The sequence below is a fragment of the Aythya ferina genome, assembly GCF_964211825.1.
Source record: "Aythya ferina genome assembly, chromosome: Z".
Taxonomy (NCBI): Eukaryota; Metazoa; Chordata; class Aves; order Anseriformes; family Anatidae; genus Aythya; species Aythya ferina.
In genome coordinates, this window is record NC_140299.1 from 26834824 (window position 1) to 26853145 (window position 18322).

At 40.0% G+C, this 18322-nt stretch overlaps 1 protein-coding gene across 7 annotated transcripts in view; it reads right to left on the minus strand.

Moving 5' to 3' along the window:
- The window catches only part of ARHGEF28 (Rho guanine nucleotide exchange factor 28), a 130080-nt gene that overhangs the window by 28179 nt on the left and 83579 nt on the right, over positions 1–18322 (minus strand). For 5 of the 7 annotated variants that reach the window (XM_084503447.1, XM_084503444.1, XM_084503446.1 and 2 more), the window contains 17 exons: positions 17373–17453; positions 16327–16366; positions 15968–16091; positions 14418–14550; positions 14005–14060; positions 12456–12507; positions 11865–12012; positions 11640–11758; positions 9908–10048; positions 9186–9436; positions 8148–8270; positions 7662–7779; positions 6490–6744; positions 5446–5522; positions 4569–4747; positions 3846–3940; positions 2821–3003 (listed from right to left, as the gene is read on the minus strand). In XM_084503447.1, coding sequence (XP_084359573.1) covers positions 2821–3003; positions 3846–3940; positions 4569–4747; positions 5446–5522; positions 6490–6744; positions 7662–7779; positions 8148–8270; positions 9186–9436; positions 9908–10048; positions 11640–11758; positions 11865–12012; positions 12456–12507; positions 14005–14060; positions 14418–14550; positions 15968–16091; positions 16327–16366; positions 17373–17453 — 2175 coding nt within the window. The remainder of the gene's footprint in view (positions 1–2820; positions 3004–3845; positions 3941–4568; positions 4748–5445; positions 5523–6489; positions 6745–7661; positions 7780–8147; positions 8271–9185; positions 9437–9907; positions 10049–11639; positions 11759–11864; positions 12013–12455; positions 12508–14004; positions 14061–14417; positions 14551–15967; positions 16092–16326; positions 16367–17372; positions 17454–18322) is intronic. The other 2 variants (XM_084503448.1, XM_084503445.1) reach the window with 1 other exon arrangement.

Here is an 18322-nt window from a genome sequence, read left to right on the forward strand (position 1 = left end):
CTCTCTGAGGGGTGCACTCAATCCCACTGTCCATGTCACCAACAAAGATGTTAAATAGCACAGGTCCCAATATCAACCCCTGAGGAACACCACTTGTTACTCTCTCCACTTGGACATTGAGCTATTGGCCACAGTCCTATGAGTGTGACCATCCAGCCAATTCCTTACCTACCAAGTGGTACATCCATCAAATCCATGCCTCTCCAATTTAGAGACAAGGACATTGTGGGGGACAGTGCCAAATACTTTGCACAACTCCAGGCAGATGATGTCAGTTACTCTTCCCCTATCCACCAATGTTTAACCCCATTATAGAAGGTTTGTCAGGCATGATCTGTCCTTAGTGAAGCCATGTTGGCTGTCGCCAATCATCTCATTTTCCATGTGACTTAGCATAGTTTCCAGGAGGATCTGCTCTGCGATCTTGCCAGGCACAGAGGTGAGACTGACTGGCCTGTGGTTCTTTGGTCTTCCTTTTTCCCCTTTTTAAAAATGGGGGTTTTGTTTCTCCTCTTGCAGGCAGTGGTAACTTCACCAGACTTCCAAGGCTTCTCAAATATGATAGATAATGGCTTCTCCGCTCTTCTTCAGCTTCTCTGTTATAGTACTTTTATCTGGTTGCAGACAGTTGTAAGATCCACCAAGCCTTCTTATTTCAAGGCCTAGCTTTCGCAGCCCCTCCTCAAACATCACATTCTTCATGCCCTTCACTGGACTCTCTCCTGTATGTCCATGTCCCACCACTGGACACAGCATTCAAGATACTTCCCACCACAGGTGAGTAGAGGAAGGACCACCTCCCTCAACCTGCTGGCAACACTTCTCCTATTGCAGCAGCCCACAAGCCTGCTGGCCTTCTTTGCCCCAAGGGCACATTGCTGGTTCATGGTCAACTTGCTGTTCACTAGGACTCCCAGGTGCACTTCTGCAAAGCTATTTTCTATCCAGCCAGTATGCAGCCTATACCAATACACGGATTACTGCATCCCAGATGCAGAACTTTGCATAGTCTCTGTAATTTTTTTGAGGTTTCTCAGCACATTTTCCCACTCTGTTGAGGTATCTTCAGCACATTAATCACTCCTCCTCATTTGCTGTCAGTCATTAATTTGCCAAGAGTTTACTCAATTCCTTTGCTACTTCACTAATAATATGCTGAAAAGTACTGGTCTCAATATCCATCCCTAACTCCCTATTAGGGATTCCCTCTCCCTTAATAACACGTTGCCAGCTGGACACTGTACTGCAGATCAAAATCCTCTGAGCCAATTTTCCAACCAGTTATGCAGTCCTTACATCACCAATGTGGCTGTAAGGATACTACAACCAGTGCAGGCCACATTGACTGCCTTGCAGATATAAAGGTAAAAACATGCGCTGATCTCTGCTCATCATAAAAGCCATCAAGTTAGTCAATTTGCCCTCAATGAATACATACTGGCTGTTGCCAGTCACCTCTTCACATGTTTTGAAAAGGCTTCTTTGAGTATTTCCTCCATCATCTTCCCAGAGGCTAAGCTGAGGCTGGCTGCTTTGTAGTTCCCTTTATCTTCCTTCTTGAAGAACAGTGTAATGCTGTTTGTGTTCTTCAAGTCATCAGGAACATCTCCTGGTCACCTTGACCCTTTGAAGATGATAGAAAGCATCCTCACAAAGATATTGGCCAGCTCCCAGAGCATACTTGGATTTATTCTATCTTTCCCATGGATTTGAATATATCCAATTCGCCTAAGCATTTCCTAATTCTATCCTTCTCTACTCTGAGTAGTGTTTTACTGCTAGAGAGTCTGTTATTAGCTCAGGGACTTAGTATTTGTGTTCTGGAAAATAATCCTCCACACATTGCTGTAAATTCATTATAGTGGGCTGAAAAGACATCATCAACAGTACGAGTATCATGAAAGAAAGTGAAAATTAAAAGTGGGCAGAATTAGCTGTGTCAGTATAGGCTGCTGTTTTAGATAAAATCACATCTATTATGGCATCACTACCTTATATTCTTTATCTAAAGACAAAGTCTATCAACAAACTTATTCTCTGGCTTCATAATGATGATGGAGGTCAACCTTTGCTGTTAGGGTTGACAGCTGGTTATTTGCTCACAGATCTCAGTCTATGTGATGCTATAATCTTGCAGTACTTCTCAGAGTATACCCCTATGTTGGATATGGCTCAGTTTATCAGGACTCATGTCAGCTAAGTTTAAAAGGAATGTGGCTAAACCTCCAGCTATACAAGACATCACCAAAACCAGTCTTCCTTACTTCAGAGGACAGCACTGTAGGCACAAGGCTATACAGCCCCTGCTAGATATTATGCAGAGAAACACAGCTCCTCCAATGGCAGGTGCGTCTTGGCAAATCTGCCAATACCATCTGCAGTTTGGTTTGTATATGACCCTACATGATCCAGACCTATCATCAAATCAACCTAGGCAGGTGAGGGTAAGGGATCAGATGCAGTATCACACTGTATCCCATTATCTTCTTCACCAGGCTGTACTGCAAGGAGTCCAGTTAAGGAAACACTCCTTGGATACAACCTAACACCACGGTCCAGCCTGCTTACATATGATGTTATGCACTAAACATATCCCTTATGTCACAGTCTGGCAGATACGATCTTATGCACCTGACAAGTATAAACTCAAGAGACTTTTCCTCAGCATCATTTGCCAAGTTTTGACACTGCCAGCTCTTGAGACTTGGTAGAATTGCAAGGCAAGCCAACATGGCTGTATTTTGTTACTTGGAAATGTAAAATGTTATCTGGAAATCTCATTTGGAGAGGGCAGAAACCACTATTCCCATACAAACTCACCTTCTCTGAGTGCTGCTGCCAGCAGTGAAACAGCCTGTGGAGTTTCTCCAAAATCCAGTTTGATAAGGAGGTGAGGCTCTACATGAACATCCTTTAACCCAATCATATCTACCAGTTCCGCATAGGTACGCAACTTGTCTTCCAAGCAGCTGCAGATTTGCTGGTCCTGGTTACTCAGTGATTCTGTCAACAAAAATTGAGTAGCATATTAATATTTTTTTAACCTGCAGGCAAAGTACTTTGGACATTCACACTTCTAATGCTTACACCACACAGACACTGCTAATGAGCTAGGCAACAGACCTACACGATACCTTTTGCAAGTGGCTAGGACCCAAATTCAACCCATAGTCTGTCCTGCCTGACAAAGGACCAGGCAACTGCCCTATCCTGATGAGGTGGCCTTGCCGGTGTTCTGGAGCACTCAGCTATCTCCTGCTACACTCACAACAAGCAATGCTGGAAAAGCACTTGGCTAATTCACTGTCTCAACATCAAAGAACATCTGCTCTCAGTGGAGGATGCCCTTCCCTGTTTCTCTCTCCAGGAAGGACATTGGTGAAATTTCTCTCCTTACAGCACTTAAAGATGTGGAAATTAGGTGTACAGGAAACAAGGAAGTGAAATTTGTCTTGATTAGTGATAATTTTAGACAAAAATAAAAGCAGCAAAGGTGTACTGCCATAAACAAGTAGAAAAGTAGTTACTGGAGGTTTGAGGTACTTCCACAAATAGGAATCTATCTGACCTTGATGCTGATCTGCAAAATTTAGCGCTTATTCTGAAATAAGCCATTTTACCTTTTCTTTTGTACTCACAGTAATGTAGTAAAAATATAAAGTACTTGGAAAAAAATGGTTCTTTTTCAGGCAACTCCCATATACAATCAGACAACCCTAGCTTTCTGTGCTGTGACTCTGCATATTAAGCCATTCTGAGTGCATCAGCCAACACGTGAATGTTATTCCTTCATCCTAAACTCTCAGGACATGGGAGGTCTCAGAGTGGCAGGAAAGGTACCGCACCTTGATATTTCTGAATTCTGGATGCTTTGGCCTCAGCAATACGTCTGTCCTCATCAGATTCATTCATTTTTCTTCCCTTTTTTTCCTCTGGACATCTTTAGAGATGAAACAAAGGTGGATAAAGCAAAATCTGAACATTTATAATTATCTTCAGTACAGCCTTGCATTCATAATAAATCGCACAACATCAACATCAACTTTTGCTCCAATCCAGCAGCATGCCATTTGCCTACTTCTTTAAAAAGCAGTAACTGGGTATGAACAATACTGAAGGATTCCTTTCAATCCTGATAAGGTTACATCATGCAGTGAGTGGGTGGCTGGCCCTCCTGCAGGTTTGCAGCTCCCACACGGAGCAATGCTTTCCCTGCCATTCCTAAGGAACTAATACCAAGGTGTAATTGGGGATTTATCCAGAATGGATGTATGGACACTTGCAGAACTCAAGAAAGCATCCAGTGCCAAAAGGAAAGGTGAGAGAAGCCTAAAATGACAGGTGAGGACATCTGATGGGGAGCAAGAAAGGTCTGTAGGTTCAGTGGTAAAACAGAAGAAAACGGGTAGTTTGGCAGAAGTGATGGTGAGGTTTTGGTGTTTGTGAACCCAGCCTCATAGGATAGATCCAGTGCAGTGCAGGAGAGAGAGCACGCTGCAACAAATACCCAAATGACCTCCTATCTGCTTTGGACTGCCAAGGGGAAAACCAAAAGCCTTTTTCTCTACCTTTCCACTGCATCTTGAATATGCCTCATCCAGCTGTTACGTTCCTCTTTGGAGCTGGTATGAATCTCATACATTTCAGGTCCTGAAGATGAAGCGCTGATCAGAAACATCCCCCTTTCTTCATTGGCTACTTCTCTTACTATGAGTTTCTGAAGACAGATAACTGAAGGCTTCCGGTCCTGGGGGAAACAGTCACAGTATATTAAAAAAAATAAATGGGTTTCTCATAAAATACCATACTTTTATAATAAGGCATATTTTTGAATTAACTGAACTAATTCTCCTACTGTTAAACTCAGCCTATGCATGTTCTCACCAAGTATATGGCTGCAAAAGATGAGTATTCAGACATCTTTTTAAACTATTTTTGTTAAATACCTTACAGTATTCACAAACAAGTAAAGCATTGTGTATGCGCTAAAAAATAAATCCCAGGGGATCAATGATACTGACACACTGTATTTATATAGTATTTATAATAAGTTTGGGAACTTCAGTCCACGACCTGTCATATATTTTATGCGTATTTACTACTACATTTGCAGTCAAATTATTCTTCTGTTTTGTTTAACAGAACCAGAAGTTAAAATTTATTTTAGATAATTGAAAGAGCCTGCTCTGCTTCCCATCCTCATAACCACATGAGGCACATCGCTAAACATCATTCTGTTGTTTTATCCTTCTTCTTCCCCGAGATTTCTTAATTTTGAAAATAAACCACGTTTTCCATATACTGGTACATTACCGTTCTGAATATACTACCAGGATTAAAGAAATAAAACAATATTTCAGAATAACCTAGAAAGGGTCCTCACATTTGAGAAATACACAAACAAAAATGTAATGTATATATTCAAAAGTCTGGTAATATACTTACAACAGCTGCAAAGATGTATTTTTGATCTTTTTCTTGTAAGAACAGCAGCACATCAGTTAGAAGCAGAGCTAAGGTGTCTTAAAATGAGAAAAGTAAAAGATTTTTTTTTAATGAAGGGTTATACTTAACACTATACTTAATTTCTTCTTTTATACTTTAAAAAGGAAGAAATCCTGTTCAATAAGTCTCCCACATAATCCTACAGTAAACTAAACAGGAAATAGCTGGATTGCCCTATGGTCTGCACAAAGCAACTGCAAGACATCACTTTGTGCCTCCTGGGAAAGACCCCACTTTCTACTATTCACCCTCCTGCAGCACAGTGCTGGAGCACTGTCCCATGGAAAGCAGAAACCCTCACTCAAACATCCCCCCACATTTCCCAGGCCACTGACAGGCAACCTGGCAAAGAACAACTCACACAAATTTTGTTTTGCCTGTAGCAGCACAGTATGAAAGCATTTCTGGAGTAATAGTGAGGAGATAGCTTCATAAATCTTACAACAAATACTAGTAAGTTTAAAAAAAAGACAATCCCAACATATGATTAAAGTGAAAATCAGACTGTGAACTTGAATGTAAAAACTGGGCTCTGGCCATATTTGCCCTCATGTTTTCTTTTTCACTGTCTGTGTACCAGTACCACTGAAGAACCGCATGTAATTTTAATGCCTTATTTTCAGTAGTCAATGCTGTGAAGAATATAAATATGTAAGTCAAGAAGCTACTTCACGGGATGAAGCTGCAAACTGTGGGAACTAAAAGAAGTGTCTGGAAGAAAAAATGCAACTAATAGTAGAATGTACAAAATTTACAGTTTCCCAGGCACTGTAGGCAAACTTGTCATTTTAAATATACAGGGGATTACCTATAAAACATGACAGCTTTTGGAACTATTCTTCCAACAATATTCTCACTACCATTCACCCAAAAATCTGTGTTTGCAATGCAGTGTAACAAAGTACTTTCATTCTTAAACCAAACAATCTTTATATGTTACTTGCAAATAAAGAGTTGGAGGACTTTACTGCTAGGATGCAATACCTTTGAAACGACCTGTAGCTGTTTTCCAGTACACTAAACCTTCATGAAGAAGTATACTCTCTTTTCTCAGTAAGTCTTGCTTCCTAAAAACATAGCCGCTCTTCAGCTTTGTGTATGTTTTGTTGTCAGTCCGACTGAGAATTTCCAACAGCTTTTGCTTTTTCTCATATTCATTAACTTTTAAATCTACTGCGGCAATTATGTCCTTAATTAAATGAAGGGCTTTGCACAGGTCTTTATGTTCTTCTGTTCCTTCTGTAGGAAACAAAAAATAAACAAACTAATAATAGCTGACATATTCAATAGAAAGTATTATTCCTTACTTTCTTGGAACTAATCAACATGATGCAAGGCTTAAATTGATAAATATGTCATTTTAACTTGAACACAGTAATCAACTTACTAGAAATACTAGAGATATCTGCCTTTGGTTTGCCTGTTAAAAGATGACGGGTACCTCAGATTTATTCATCAGTCAAAACTAAACATTGAATATTTCTGACATATTTATGAGCTGTTAGCATCTCTTTTTTTTTTTTTTTTTTTTTTTTTTTTTTTTTTTTAACTAAGTTAAATCATATATTACTCTTCTGGTTAAGAGTTAAAAAGAAATTAAAATAGGATTTCAGGGATTTCAAAGACAGTTTCCAAGGAAATTTTGCAACTTTCTGCAATATAGAAATATTGTATAAAAACTTTCTGCAATATTCACTTATTACCCATTTTGAGGGTAATATCTGTAAGCTTCTAGCATTTCTAACATATTCTACAAAACTGCAGGGTTATTCAAACTTTTGTTTGAAAAGCCGAACAATAATTTGCCTAATTTTACAAGATCCTTCACTGTATCTCATTTTGAAGAACATGCACATACTTGCCTGAATTAATTCACATCCTCTATTCAAGATCTTTTGCTAAAACATGTTCTACTGGACTTCTAGGACTTACCTCACTGGAATCCTGGAAATTTTCACATCCTAGCTTTGGCAAAGACTATGTATACTAGACACACACTTTAGGTGATATTTGCCTGAACAGTAGTTACTTACATTGCTGTGTTTCTCTACAGAACAGTGAATTTCATTCTTTGTATAAATTGTATCAGTGCATATTCCTTACATTAGAAATGCACTATGATTACAGATGTGAAGCAACACTCAGCTTTTATTCACCTTTTGTGTACAGCAATATCCTTTCAACCAGAACAGGGTATTTGGTGATTCGCTGAGTGACAAGCAGAATGCACTCAGGGATTCCTCGGCGTCGTGCCAACAGGTTGCTGTTCCTCAGCTGTACAGACACAAATACATACCTTAAGTAGTAAATGCTTATCAAAGCACCAACTGACTAATAAGAAATATGATCTCAACATGCTAGACTAAACTGAAATGAAATGCTGGGTTACCTGAACCATCCCCAAGGAAGATTTGTTGCCCTGAGGGATGAGGTATGCTACAACAGAAACACGTATGTGATATATACTGAATGCCAAAGCTTTCATACATTTGAAAGAAAACTGTAATTTATTAGCTCACTCATTAAGAATGAAAAAAACTTGACATTTTTATTGACTACTAAAAGAGAGATAGTGAATATAACTTTGATCCTTGAATTTTAAATAAAGGCTACATAGGGATCACATTCATGTGGAAACATACCTTAATAAAATTGTGAAATTTCTTGTTTTGCTGCAACTCTTTGAAGAGACTAACAGCTTCTTTCTGATGGCTGCAAAATTCCCCATATATTTTCTTCATTTTGGTTGCATTTTCCTCTGAAAACTGAAGAAATTAATAATTAAATCATGCTCAACATCGCAACTAACATAAAAGTATATACCAAGGATTAATATATTCTGTACATACTCAGAACCTCTAACTTCTATGCTACTTGTTTGTCAAGTTCTCTGAATGTCACTAACAGGGTCTGTCACCACAGAACAAAAAATGGGCTAGCCATTTTAGGAGTAAGGAGAGGAAGGTAAGCTGTAGAGGGCACAAGTGTGACAATCCTGCAAATAATGGCTAGACCAACTAGTATAACACTGCTTCCTTTGCAAACATGATCCCTTTGAGGCTTATTTGCATTCATCTGATCTCCCCATCACTTATAAAACAGATATCAATAGTTCAGCTTCTTTAGTTCAGCAGGGTGAGAACTGACTGCCAAAAGGTGAAAAGCTGCACTCATTGCAAGGAACCAAACTGCTGGCAGCAAGCAAGCAGAGTTAGCTAGCAGTACTACAGCTACCATAAGCACATGTGACGACCCCTCCTCTAATGAGCAGCAACCCGAGATACACCACTCCAGACCACTTTATGAAATGAAGAAATGAAAGGATAGTTTGTTTTCCATGATCAATTATTCACACTTCTGCCTAGCTGTTAACAAAACGAGCTCATTGCTACTGTTTGAGCAATCCATGGGAGCAGCTTTTTATCATGAACAGAATCTCAAATTCATCACTTTCTTTGTCACTTGTACCATGCATGTACAAGTTCGTCCACCTGTTATCAGTTACCTGTCAGTAATTATTTTCTCTCATTGCTATTTCACCCTGCCATAACCTTAAGGGGACATTGAATTTAATAAGGCAACATTAGCCCTCTTCTCATCCCCAAAAAAAGTTTCAAACTCAGTAAATTGTATTTGAGAACCCTGACTATGTGAAGGATTAACAGAGCTGATGTCTCTACCTGTTGCACAAGGATGTCTCCAATTCTACTGATTACAAAATTACGGTCATTCCCCACTTCACATGATTCCTGCCGTCTCTCTCTCATTCTGAAGAAGAATTGCTTGTGGATCTCCAGTAGCTCATCTAAGCAGGGGAATATCTTATTCACTGTGTTGTGGTCCAGCTGTAGTTCTTCTTTCATTCCCTTCCTGAATATTTCAGACATAATGAACAGGGTATGGATGTGATGCACTTCTGTTTGCACCAGCTCTGCGGCATAAAAGAAAACAGCTTAGTGTAGTAATCACCTGAACATTTTAGACACCTTCTGTGATATGTTATATTATATATCATATATCGCACATAATCAATTTTCCTTTGTGAGCCTCAAACCTAATAGATTATGCCAGTGAGAAGACTTAATATATTGAGCTCTAATGCAGCTTTCTCAGTTGTACCCCACTGAGCATGCTAGGATAGCAACTGATTAAAATGGGAACTGGATGAGGTCTCTTCCAACCTCAACCATCCTGTGAACAGGGTAGGCATGTCTTTGGTAAACAGTACGCTCCTACATTTCCTTAGCTCTAGAATAAATCATAATCTGTGACAAAAATGTTCTTTGAGCCTTATTATTCTAAATTGAGCCATTCATTCTTCCAGACATAAAACGTCAGGTTCCCTAGTGCATTTTCTACACCCAGTTGTTTCCAAACTTACACGAAGCTTTGATATACTGACCAAAAATGACGTCCTGCCTCTTGATGACATCCTTTTCTTGTTTGTGATAGAATGCTGGGTCCACAACAAGACTCCAGGACTCCGCTTCAAACTCTCTTGCATCTGAGCTGAGGTCAGTCCACTGAGACGAATCCACATAATCTGTGGGAAAATGTTTATCTCATATATACCAGCTGTATGAATGTTAAGGGACACTCCTTTGCACACACACATCTATTTGTAAATAAAGGAGACAAATCATCAAATCATAGGAATTAACTTTAAGCAACTTCTGCAAATGCTGGCAATTGGTTTTATAACAGAAATGCTTGCCAGATGTCAATAGCATTACTGTAGTATTGAAATGCAAAAGTGACAGCAGGGGAGAAGAACAAACAAACAAAATCTTCTCAGATTAAATCCTTTTACCCTTTTTCACTTGAAGAAACCTTTCAAATTTAAAAATAAAATCCATCATTTTCGAAAGTATCTGTGATTTTGGAGGATCACTATTCATTTTGCAGATGTCCTGCATAGCATATCCACACTACCTTTTGTGAAAGGATTCCCTTCATCTTTGAAATTTAGCCTCTCACCTACCTACAGAAAATGCCTATATCTGTTCACCTCACAAGGATGTGTATCCGTTTTGGAGGGCAGTTTACCAGTGGGAGATAAGATTTGGAATCATAGAATGACTGAGGTTGGAAGAGACCTCTGAATACCATCAAGTCCGACCCCCTGCCGAGTAGGATCACCTAGAGCACACTGCACAGACATCCAGAGAGGTTTTGAACGTCTCCAGAGGAGACTCCACAACCTCTCTGGGCAACCTGAGCCAGTGCTCTGTCACCCTCTCAGTAAAGAAATGCCCTCTCATATTCAGCCAGAACCTCCTTTGCTTCAGTTTGAGCCCATTGCCTCTTGTCCGGTCACTGGGCACAACAGAAAAGAGACTGGCTCCATCCGCTCAACACCCTTCCCTCAAATATTTATACTCATTGATGAGGCCTCCCCTCAGCCTTCTCTTTTCCAGGCTAAACAGGCCCAGTTCTCTCAGCCTGTCCTCATATGACAACTGTTCCAGTCCTCTCATCATCTTCATAGCCCTCCTCTGAACTCGATCCAGTAGCTCCATGTCCTTCTTGTACTGGGGAGCCCAGAACTGGACACAATACTCCAGGTGTGGCCTCACCAGGGCTGAGTAAAGGGGAAGATCACCTCCCTCAGCCTGCTGGAAACACTCTTCCAAATATACCCCAGGATACCATTGGCCTTCTAGGCCACAAGGGCAAGACTGGAGGCTACTGGGGAAACAGAAGGGATGTAGGTTTATATTTTCCAATGTATGTTGACAATAGAAACAATTAGGTGAGTGCAGAAAGAAAGTATATTTTTTCTGCAAGGATGCCAAATATATTTACCCTATTTTTTTCCAGTAGCCACACCATACAAAAATATTCTAAAAGTTTTCAAAGATTTAGTTACCAGGAAGAAAGAAAAAGCTATATTTTAAGACTATTGTGTCTGATTGTATCACTTTAATGAAGGACTCGGTTTTAACTAGCAAAAATAGGTTGCTCATCTTTTATAAGCACCTTCCTGTATCAACTAATTATATAGGAATAATGATAATAATTAAGTGATATTAAAATAATAATAAATAATATTAAAGTAATTAATTAAAAATAATGACCTATTTTGCTCTTTGAATATAGGTTATAAAAGGCAACATTTGTATAATACTTCTCACCTTCCATCATAAATGTATCTGTTGAAGAAAAGGTCCCTAATGCCTGTAACATCTCCTCAGAACGCGACTTGGACCTCCAGGTACTAGTCTCAGAGTCTTCCTCAGGAAATGGCATAGATCTTCCATAGCAGGGGAAAAGGAAAAAAAAAAAAAATTAATGGATGCAATTTTCCCAGAAATGCTGAATGATATATTTAGCAAAGAATCTTGGTGGCTACCCTCTACCTTTCAGAACTGGCACTGGGAACACTTTTGGACAATAAGTGGGACTGTGGCAAGGCTTCCCTCCACCCAGCAGACAGTCCAATAGGCACAGAGGAAGAAGGACGCACAGAGAACAGCACAGGCTGTGGAATATCTCCAAGCCGTGAATCTATGAAGCAAAGCACAAAATAGCATTTTGAAAATGTATAGCATATATTAATAACATAGTTAAACTAAAATGCTCTCTGGTTTTCTTGTAGACCCATACCAGGTACCAGGAATGTCCTCCCAAACATGGTGCAAGACTGTAATATTCTACCACAGAATATAAAGAAAAGTCTCCCAGCAAAGTAGAATAGCTCCAGTGTGGTTACTATTGATAAGAAAACAATATCTAATCATACATGCTCTCACATTGCAACCTGAACACCAGAAGACCCAAATATCTATGCATATGGTGAGTGACAAAAGCACAAGACAGAACTAGCTACTTCTGATTTCCATTCCCATGAATGATGAAGGACAGTTTCTGTTGTCATTCCCCTGATTTTTTCAAAGAGGCTTAACTTTGAAGTGCCACGTTTACACATCTTAGCCTACAAAAATACTTACTTGCTACACCAGCTTGGGGCTTGCTTTTGTTATGGTACCTCTCCTGGGATTTCTGAAAAAGAATTATTTTTGAAATAACAATGAAATCACAGCAGACAGATAACTAAATAGTCAAGTTAGTAATTCACTTACATATAACATCACACAAAAGGGCTTCAAGAAAATGGTCCTAAATGATGTTCCTAATTTCAAAAAATATCAAATAAACCTAAGTCAAAATAAAACGTTATTTGTACTACAATACAAAACTGAATCTATTTATACCAAAGAGAATTACTGAGCTACTATAAGCTGCTTTTTATGTATCAATATTGCCATGAAGGCTGCAAGAAAAGGAGATCATCTTCAGGGCTTTATATTCAAATATACTTGAAATACTTGTGGCAGGATACTGCCTGAGGAAGTCTGGGCTAGGTGTCAAGAGGCAGAATCAACCATCCTTCCAAAATGTGCTTTGCAAAACCTGTCATGAAAGGCTGTTGTGCTTAGACATGTATTTCACCTGAGGTGGTTCAGTGAATGTTTTCTGTATCTCATTCTTGTTGAGATGAGTCAACAAGAATGGTGCGGAAAGGCTCTTGTCTCCTCTTGACAAATAACCTATCAGTCCCAATAAATAAAATTGCCAGTTCAGCTCTCCTAGTGTCCTCTAGTTGGCTAGAAATGTGTGCTATAACATGAGAGCTATAAACAAAACAAATAAAAATACCTGTTTTACATCCAGTTTAAGCCTTGTTTACCCTGAAGACTCTGTGTGGAAATATTCTTCCTGCAAGCCACCATGATGCAAAACCCAGCTACACCAGAAAGACACACTCCAGTGATTTGAAGAATGACCTGCATCACTGTGGCATACTTCTTTGCTAGACCCGTTTTATTCCATGCGGGCAATGACCTTACACATCTATTTTTGAAAGTGACATATTTCTTATGATAACTTCACCATATCTGCACACCTACTTAAAGGGAAGCAGCCTGTATATTTTTTAGCCCTGATTTTGCTCTGTCTGCAGTGGCAGCTGAACACTGGGGGCGAGTGCCTAGACAGGCTGTGGAGTCTCCTCCATGAGAGATTTTCCAGAGCACATCAGAAAAACATCTGCCAAAATTGTTAGCTAAAGGTCAGCTTGCCCCAGAGTAACAAGATGGACTAGGTCACCTCCCGAAGTCCCCACTGCTTTCCATTATTACACACATGTAGGACCCCATTTCTGCAAAAGGGATGTCCATGACTTTGGGCAGCCTTTCTTTTTAATCCCTTTGTGTACCCTCCAGGCACACCGTTTTCCAACTTGCCCTTGCAGTTCTTAAAAAATACAAATAACACTTTAAACTTATTTTTGACCCTCTTCTAGAAATTCTGGTTCAAGCACAGAGCTTGCTGTGTTGTTCACATTAGACAGTTTAATGCCCTTGTAACGCTTTGCATACATATATAGCATTAGGTCTGCAAAGGCTTCCTGTGCTTTCTGTTTTTTCTTCACTTTGTTTCTAAACCCCTTGGAAAGCAAATATTCTCTAAAGAGAACAGTGTGGTGTAGGAAGTTACCTTGGTGCAAACAGGAGCACACTCCTTACAGCTTTTATGGACAATCATGTTGCAATCTGAAAGAGAAGGTACATTTCAAAGCCTGATCCTGAACAGGGTCCTCAGCCTGCAGATGATGTTATTCTGAGGCTTCATCACTTTTCCTCGTTCAGATCCCCTTACTAAAGTATACTTGAGGCTGCTGTGATGCTACAGCTGGAAGAAGTCTCTGCCTGGAGATGACTGTGGTCCCTTCTGAAGTTTTCATCTGCTGTCCTTACCCCCTTCTCCCCTGCCAACCTCAGCCCACTACATGAAGTAGGTACTTCCAAATCTAGGCAAGGTTTCTTTTTGACATAAAACACTGAACCAGGATCTCCAAAGCAGGTTTCAGAGCACTGCAAATTCACACACAAAAGCTAGCAACTACTTACAAGAGCACTGAAGGGACTCCTTTCCTAGGAGAGCCTTTTCGCAGGCCATACATGGCATAACTCCTGAGAAAGTCCCATTTATAAAATTATGTCTGTTCAGTTTCTCTTTATCTTTGGTATCTTTATTTTTTGTCTTCATCCCCAACAGCACAGACAAGAAAAAAAAAAAAAGGGGGGGGGGTAGAACATTAGGAAAGAAGATAAAATGATTCAACCTTAGAAACACTACAGCATTCTCTTAAGAGCAAAGGATCTTAAAGCATTCATTCCTTGTTCTGGAAGACTTATAATACTATAATATATTATTACATCTGACATTGTTAAAGTTCTAAAACGATGAAGGCATTAATTTCACTGGCAGCTAGGCGAGAAAGCATTAACACAAGGAAGACTGGCATTTAAAAACCTGCAAAAAAGAAAGGGCCAGGAAACAAAATTTAAGAAGTCTTATTGACTTGCCACATACAAAAAATATTTTTGTTTGTTTGTTTGTTTGCATCTTCTTGAGGAGTACAGGCAAACTCATGCCTGTGCAGTTAAAGCTGCATTCACATAATCTTATGCAAACTGTCTTCAAATATTAAATGACATCGGAAATAACCTATTTTCAATAAGTGTTAATGGATTTAATAATTTTTGACTATTTTTACAGTACTTCTGTTCGTGTGAGCATACATTCCTCTGAGCACTTCTGGTAGTCATGCTTTAGGAGACCACACAGAAACACATTCATGTATGGCTGCTGGACTGGACATATGTGTTCAGAGCCAGCTCTGCCTCATGGGAAGATCTCACCCCAGCAGTAGTTTGCTAACCATCTTCATACCCACATATGTTAGGATATCCTGGGGCACAGCAGTGTGCATTAGAAAGCCTGCAAAATTGCTGAAACAACCCACAGGCCAAATCCACCCCTCAATCTTTTAATTGATGCCATTCATCTACACTTCAGGTGTCTCAAGATTAAACCACAAACATTGTCATCTACCTTTCATAACACGTATGTTTGACCAAACAGGCCTTGAATCTGCACCTCTTTAATGCTAAGCAGCATTTACTCATACAAGAAGTACCATTAACTTCAAATAAAGGAAATTCAACTGATTAAGTGCCCACGTACAATGACTAAGTGCCCATGCTACAGACTTGAGCACTTATTGAGAATGATTACAAGAACAGGAATATATCTTTTAATTTTATTTAGCAGAGAAAATTATTTCTTAAAGGTATTTCTAAAGACATTTCAACTTTGGCTAAACAGTAAAATGAAATTATTGATAACATTGAAAAATGGCACCGGCACCAGTTGATGTTGTTTTGCTAATGCTATCATTTAAAAGGAAAGCTGTTTTTCTAATATGAAGGCCTTTTGAGGGTATTCTGCATAAGTTTTAAAATTACAAGATAAAGACTGATGTTTCTTCCTATTACATGTTTTTTGCAATAAAGAACAAGCTATGTCTACATAAAAATTTAGATTCTCATCTACAATTAATTTAATCACAGTGACATAATTATAGATAATAATATAGACATAAATCTCAAATTACCTTGCACTTATTCCGCGAGCTAGTCATTCTGTTCATTAGAAAGCTGAAAGTCCGACTCACTTTACATTTTTCAGGCTCTGCTTTTGAAGGAACAATATACTTATCCCATTCCTCCTCCTGAATCCTAGAAACACAGACCAGCAAAAACAACTCATCCCAGTGGGAAACAGAGCAGAACCTAGATGGGGGTTGCTTCGTCTGACATTTACAGCTACAGTGTTTAATTCTGGTTTTAGTTCTCATTATTACAAAGATGATAAACACTATTTATTTTTTCCCCGCTCGGCTCCCTAGGTGGCAGCACGCTTGCACAGACCCGCTCCCGGCTCCTGGGGACCCGTGCCCGACGAGCATCCTACCTTTTCTCCCGGGAGTGCTCGGGCAGGCTGTACGCTCGCTCTGCAAGACACAAGCAGGTAACCAACATCAGGCTGGGAAGACACCACGTTTACGGGAAACACGCGACCTCCACCGGGCCGTAAGCTTGCCATTAAGCGCTTGCAATGTCATTTTAAAATTAGGGAAGCAAAAACAAATAGGTACATTAGAAGCAGCTTTTTCTAGGGTAACGCCACTGCTGACTGGGCTGCGGTTAGCTGGTGGAACCTGATAGAACTGAGATAGACAGGTATCAGCAAATGCCAGCCTCTACAAACAGTCTTAAGAAAAAATAAAAAATATATTTTTTTTTCTTAACAACCCAGACTTGAATGATTCATACTCCATTTTGCTTTTTAGCAGATCTGTCATAATATATCTTCATGATATTCTTCTAACATTCACAATTGCCTGTTTAATGCAGCTTTATCTAGAACACTATTAAAAAAACAAAAAACAAAAAACAAAAAACAAAAAAAAAAAAAAACACCTTTTCCTAAAGAGGAACAGTACTAGCCTATGTACTGCACAGACCATGTCACTTTTTAAACGTTTACACCCTGGAAAGAGTGGAGAGGTCTCAAGGAGACACTTTTCAGCTAACTACCTAGAAAACAAAAATAAATAAATAAGTAGATAGATAGATAGGTAAGCTGGGTTGTTTTGATAAATTAGAATTTCCTCTACTATTTCCATATGAGAAGTAATTTAGTTTTGCAGAGATTACTTGAAAAGTATCAGAAAGATACTTAAACAGCTAACCTGAAGCATCAGACTGTGCCATGTTTAAGGTTAGATACAAACTTAAACATGCTCCACGGAATCAGCACGTCTTCAGACAAACATGTAGTTCAGGTTAGCGAGAGCCAGAGTCAAAGAAGCAGCGAGACCAAAACAGCATCTCAGTTAGCTGCCAAACAAAACCTGTGCAGCAGGATGCTTTCTGAAGACACGAAGACCATGGTGCCCAAGGAAGATGAAGGCAGCTTCATGCAAAACAGCGCCGTGGGGTTGTCGTGGTACTTACTACAGGGGTGGAGCAGAGACACTGACTTAGAGAGTGTAAGAGCCTGAAGGAGGGATCGACCACTGTTCATGAGCACACCATCTACAGAGCAGGGACAAATCCTTTACTGTTACGGCCTGGTAATACCTTCTTGAATAAAAACAGGCAGCTGTTTTAAACCTGAGCATATCAAAAAGCTTCCCTCAGAAATAGATGGGGATTTCCCATTTTTTCATCATATTTGGTGTGAGAAAGACCAGCCTGTTGCCATCGTGCATTCCTCTCTTTGGCTTACACCTTATTGCCATGTACAGGGTCAGCAGTGCCTCCCTCTGGCACAGCCAGGCCCTGAGTGAGATGCCTCATGAGCTGGCAGCTGGGCAGAAGGGGCAGGTTTCCAGCAGGCAGACACCCAAATGGACCTAGACACAGCCCCTCTGTAGCCTGCAGAGTCCAGGATGTCCTCTCATCCATGGCCCTTGCTCCCAGCAGTTGGTGAGTGCAGAGCACACTACATTTGCAGTGTGGGCTGCAGAGCAGCTTTTTTCCGAAGGAGAAGGAGAAGGAGAAGGAGAAGGAGAAGGAGAAGGAGAAGGAGAAGGAGAAGGAGAAGGAGAAGGAGAAGGAGAAGGAGAAGGAGAAGGAGAAGGAGAAGGAGAAGGAGAAGGAGAAGGAGAAGGAGAAGGAGAAGGAGAAGGAGAAGGAGAAGGAGAAGGAGAAGGAGAAGGAGAAGGAGAAGGAGAAGGAGAAGGAGAAGGAGAAGGAGAAGGAGAAGGAGAAGGAGAAGGAGAAGGAGAAGGAGAAGGAGAAGGAGAAGGAGAAGGAGAAGGAGGTTTCCAACAACACAGGGAAATGTCTAGCACTGACAGTCCTAGGGGGAAGGGAGGAGAGAATGGACAGGATGTGGGCTCAAGCCCAGATCAGGTTGGAGTAGGTAAGGGTGTCTGGATGAAACTTAATGTTCTGTGACA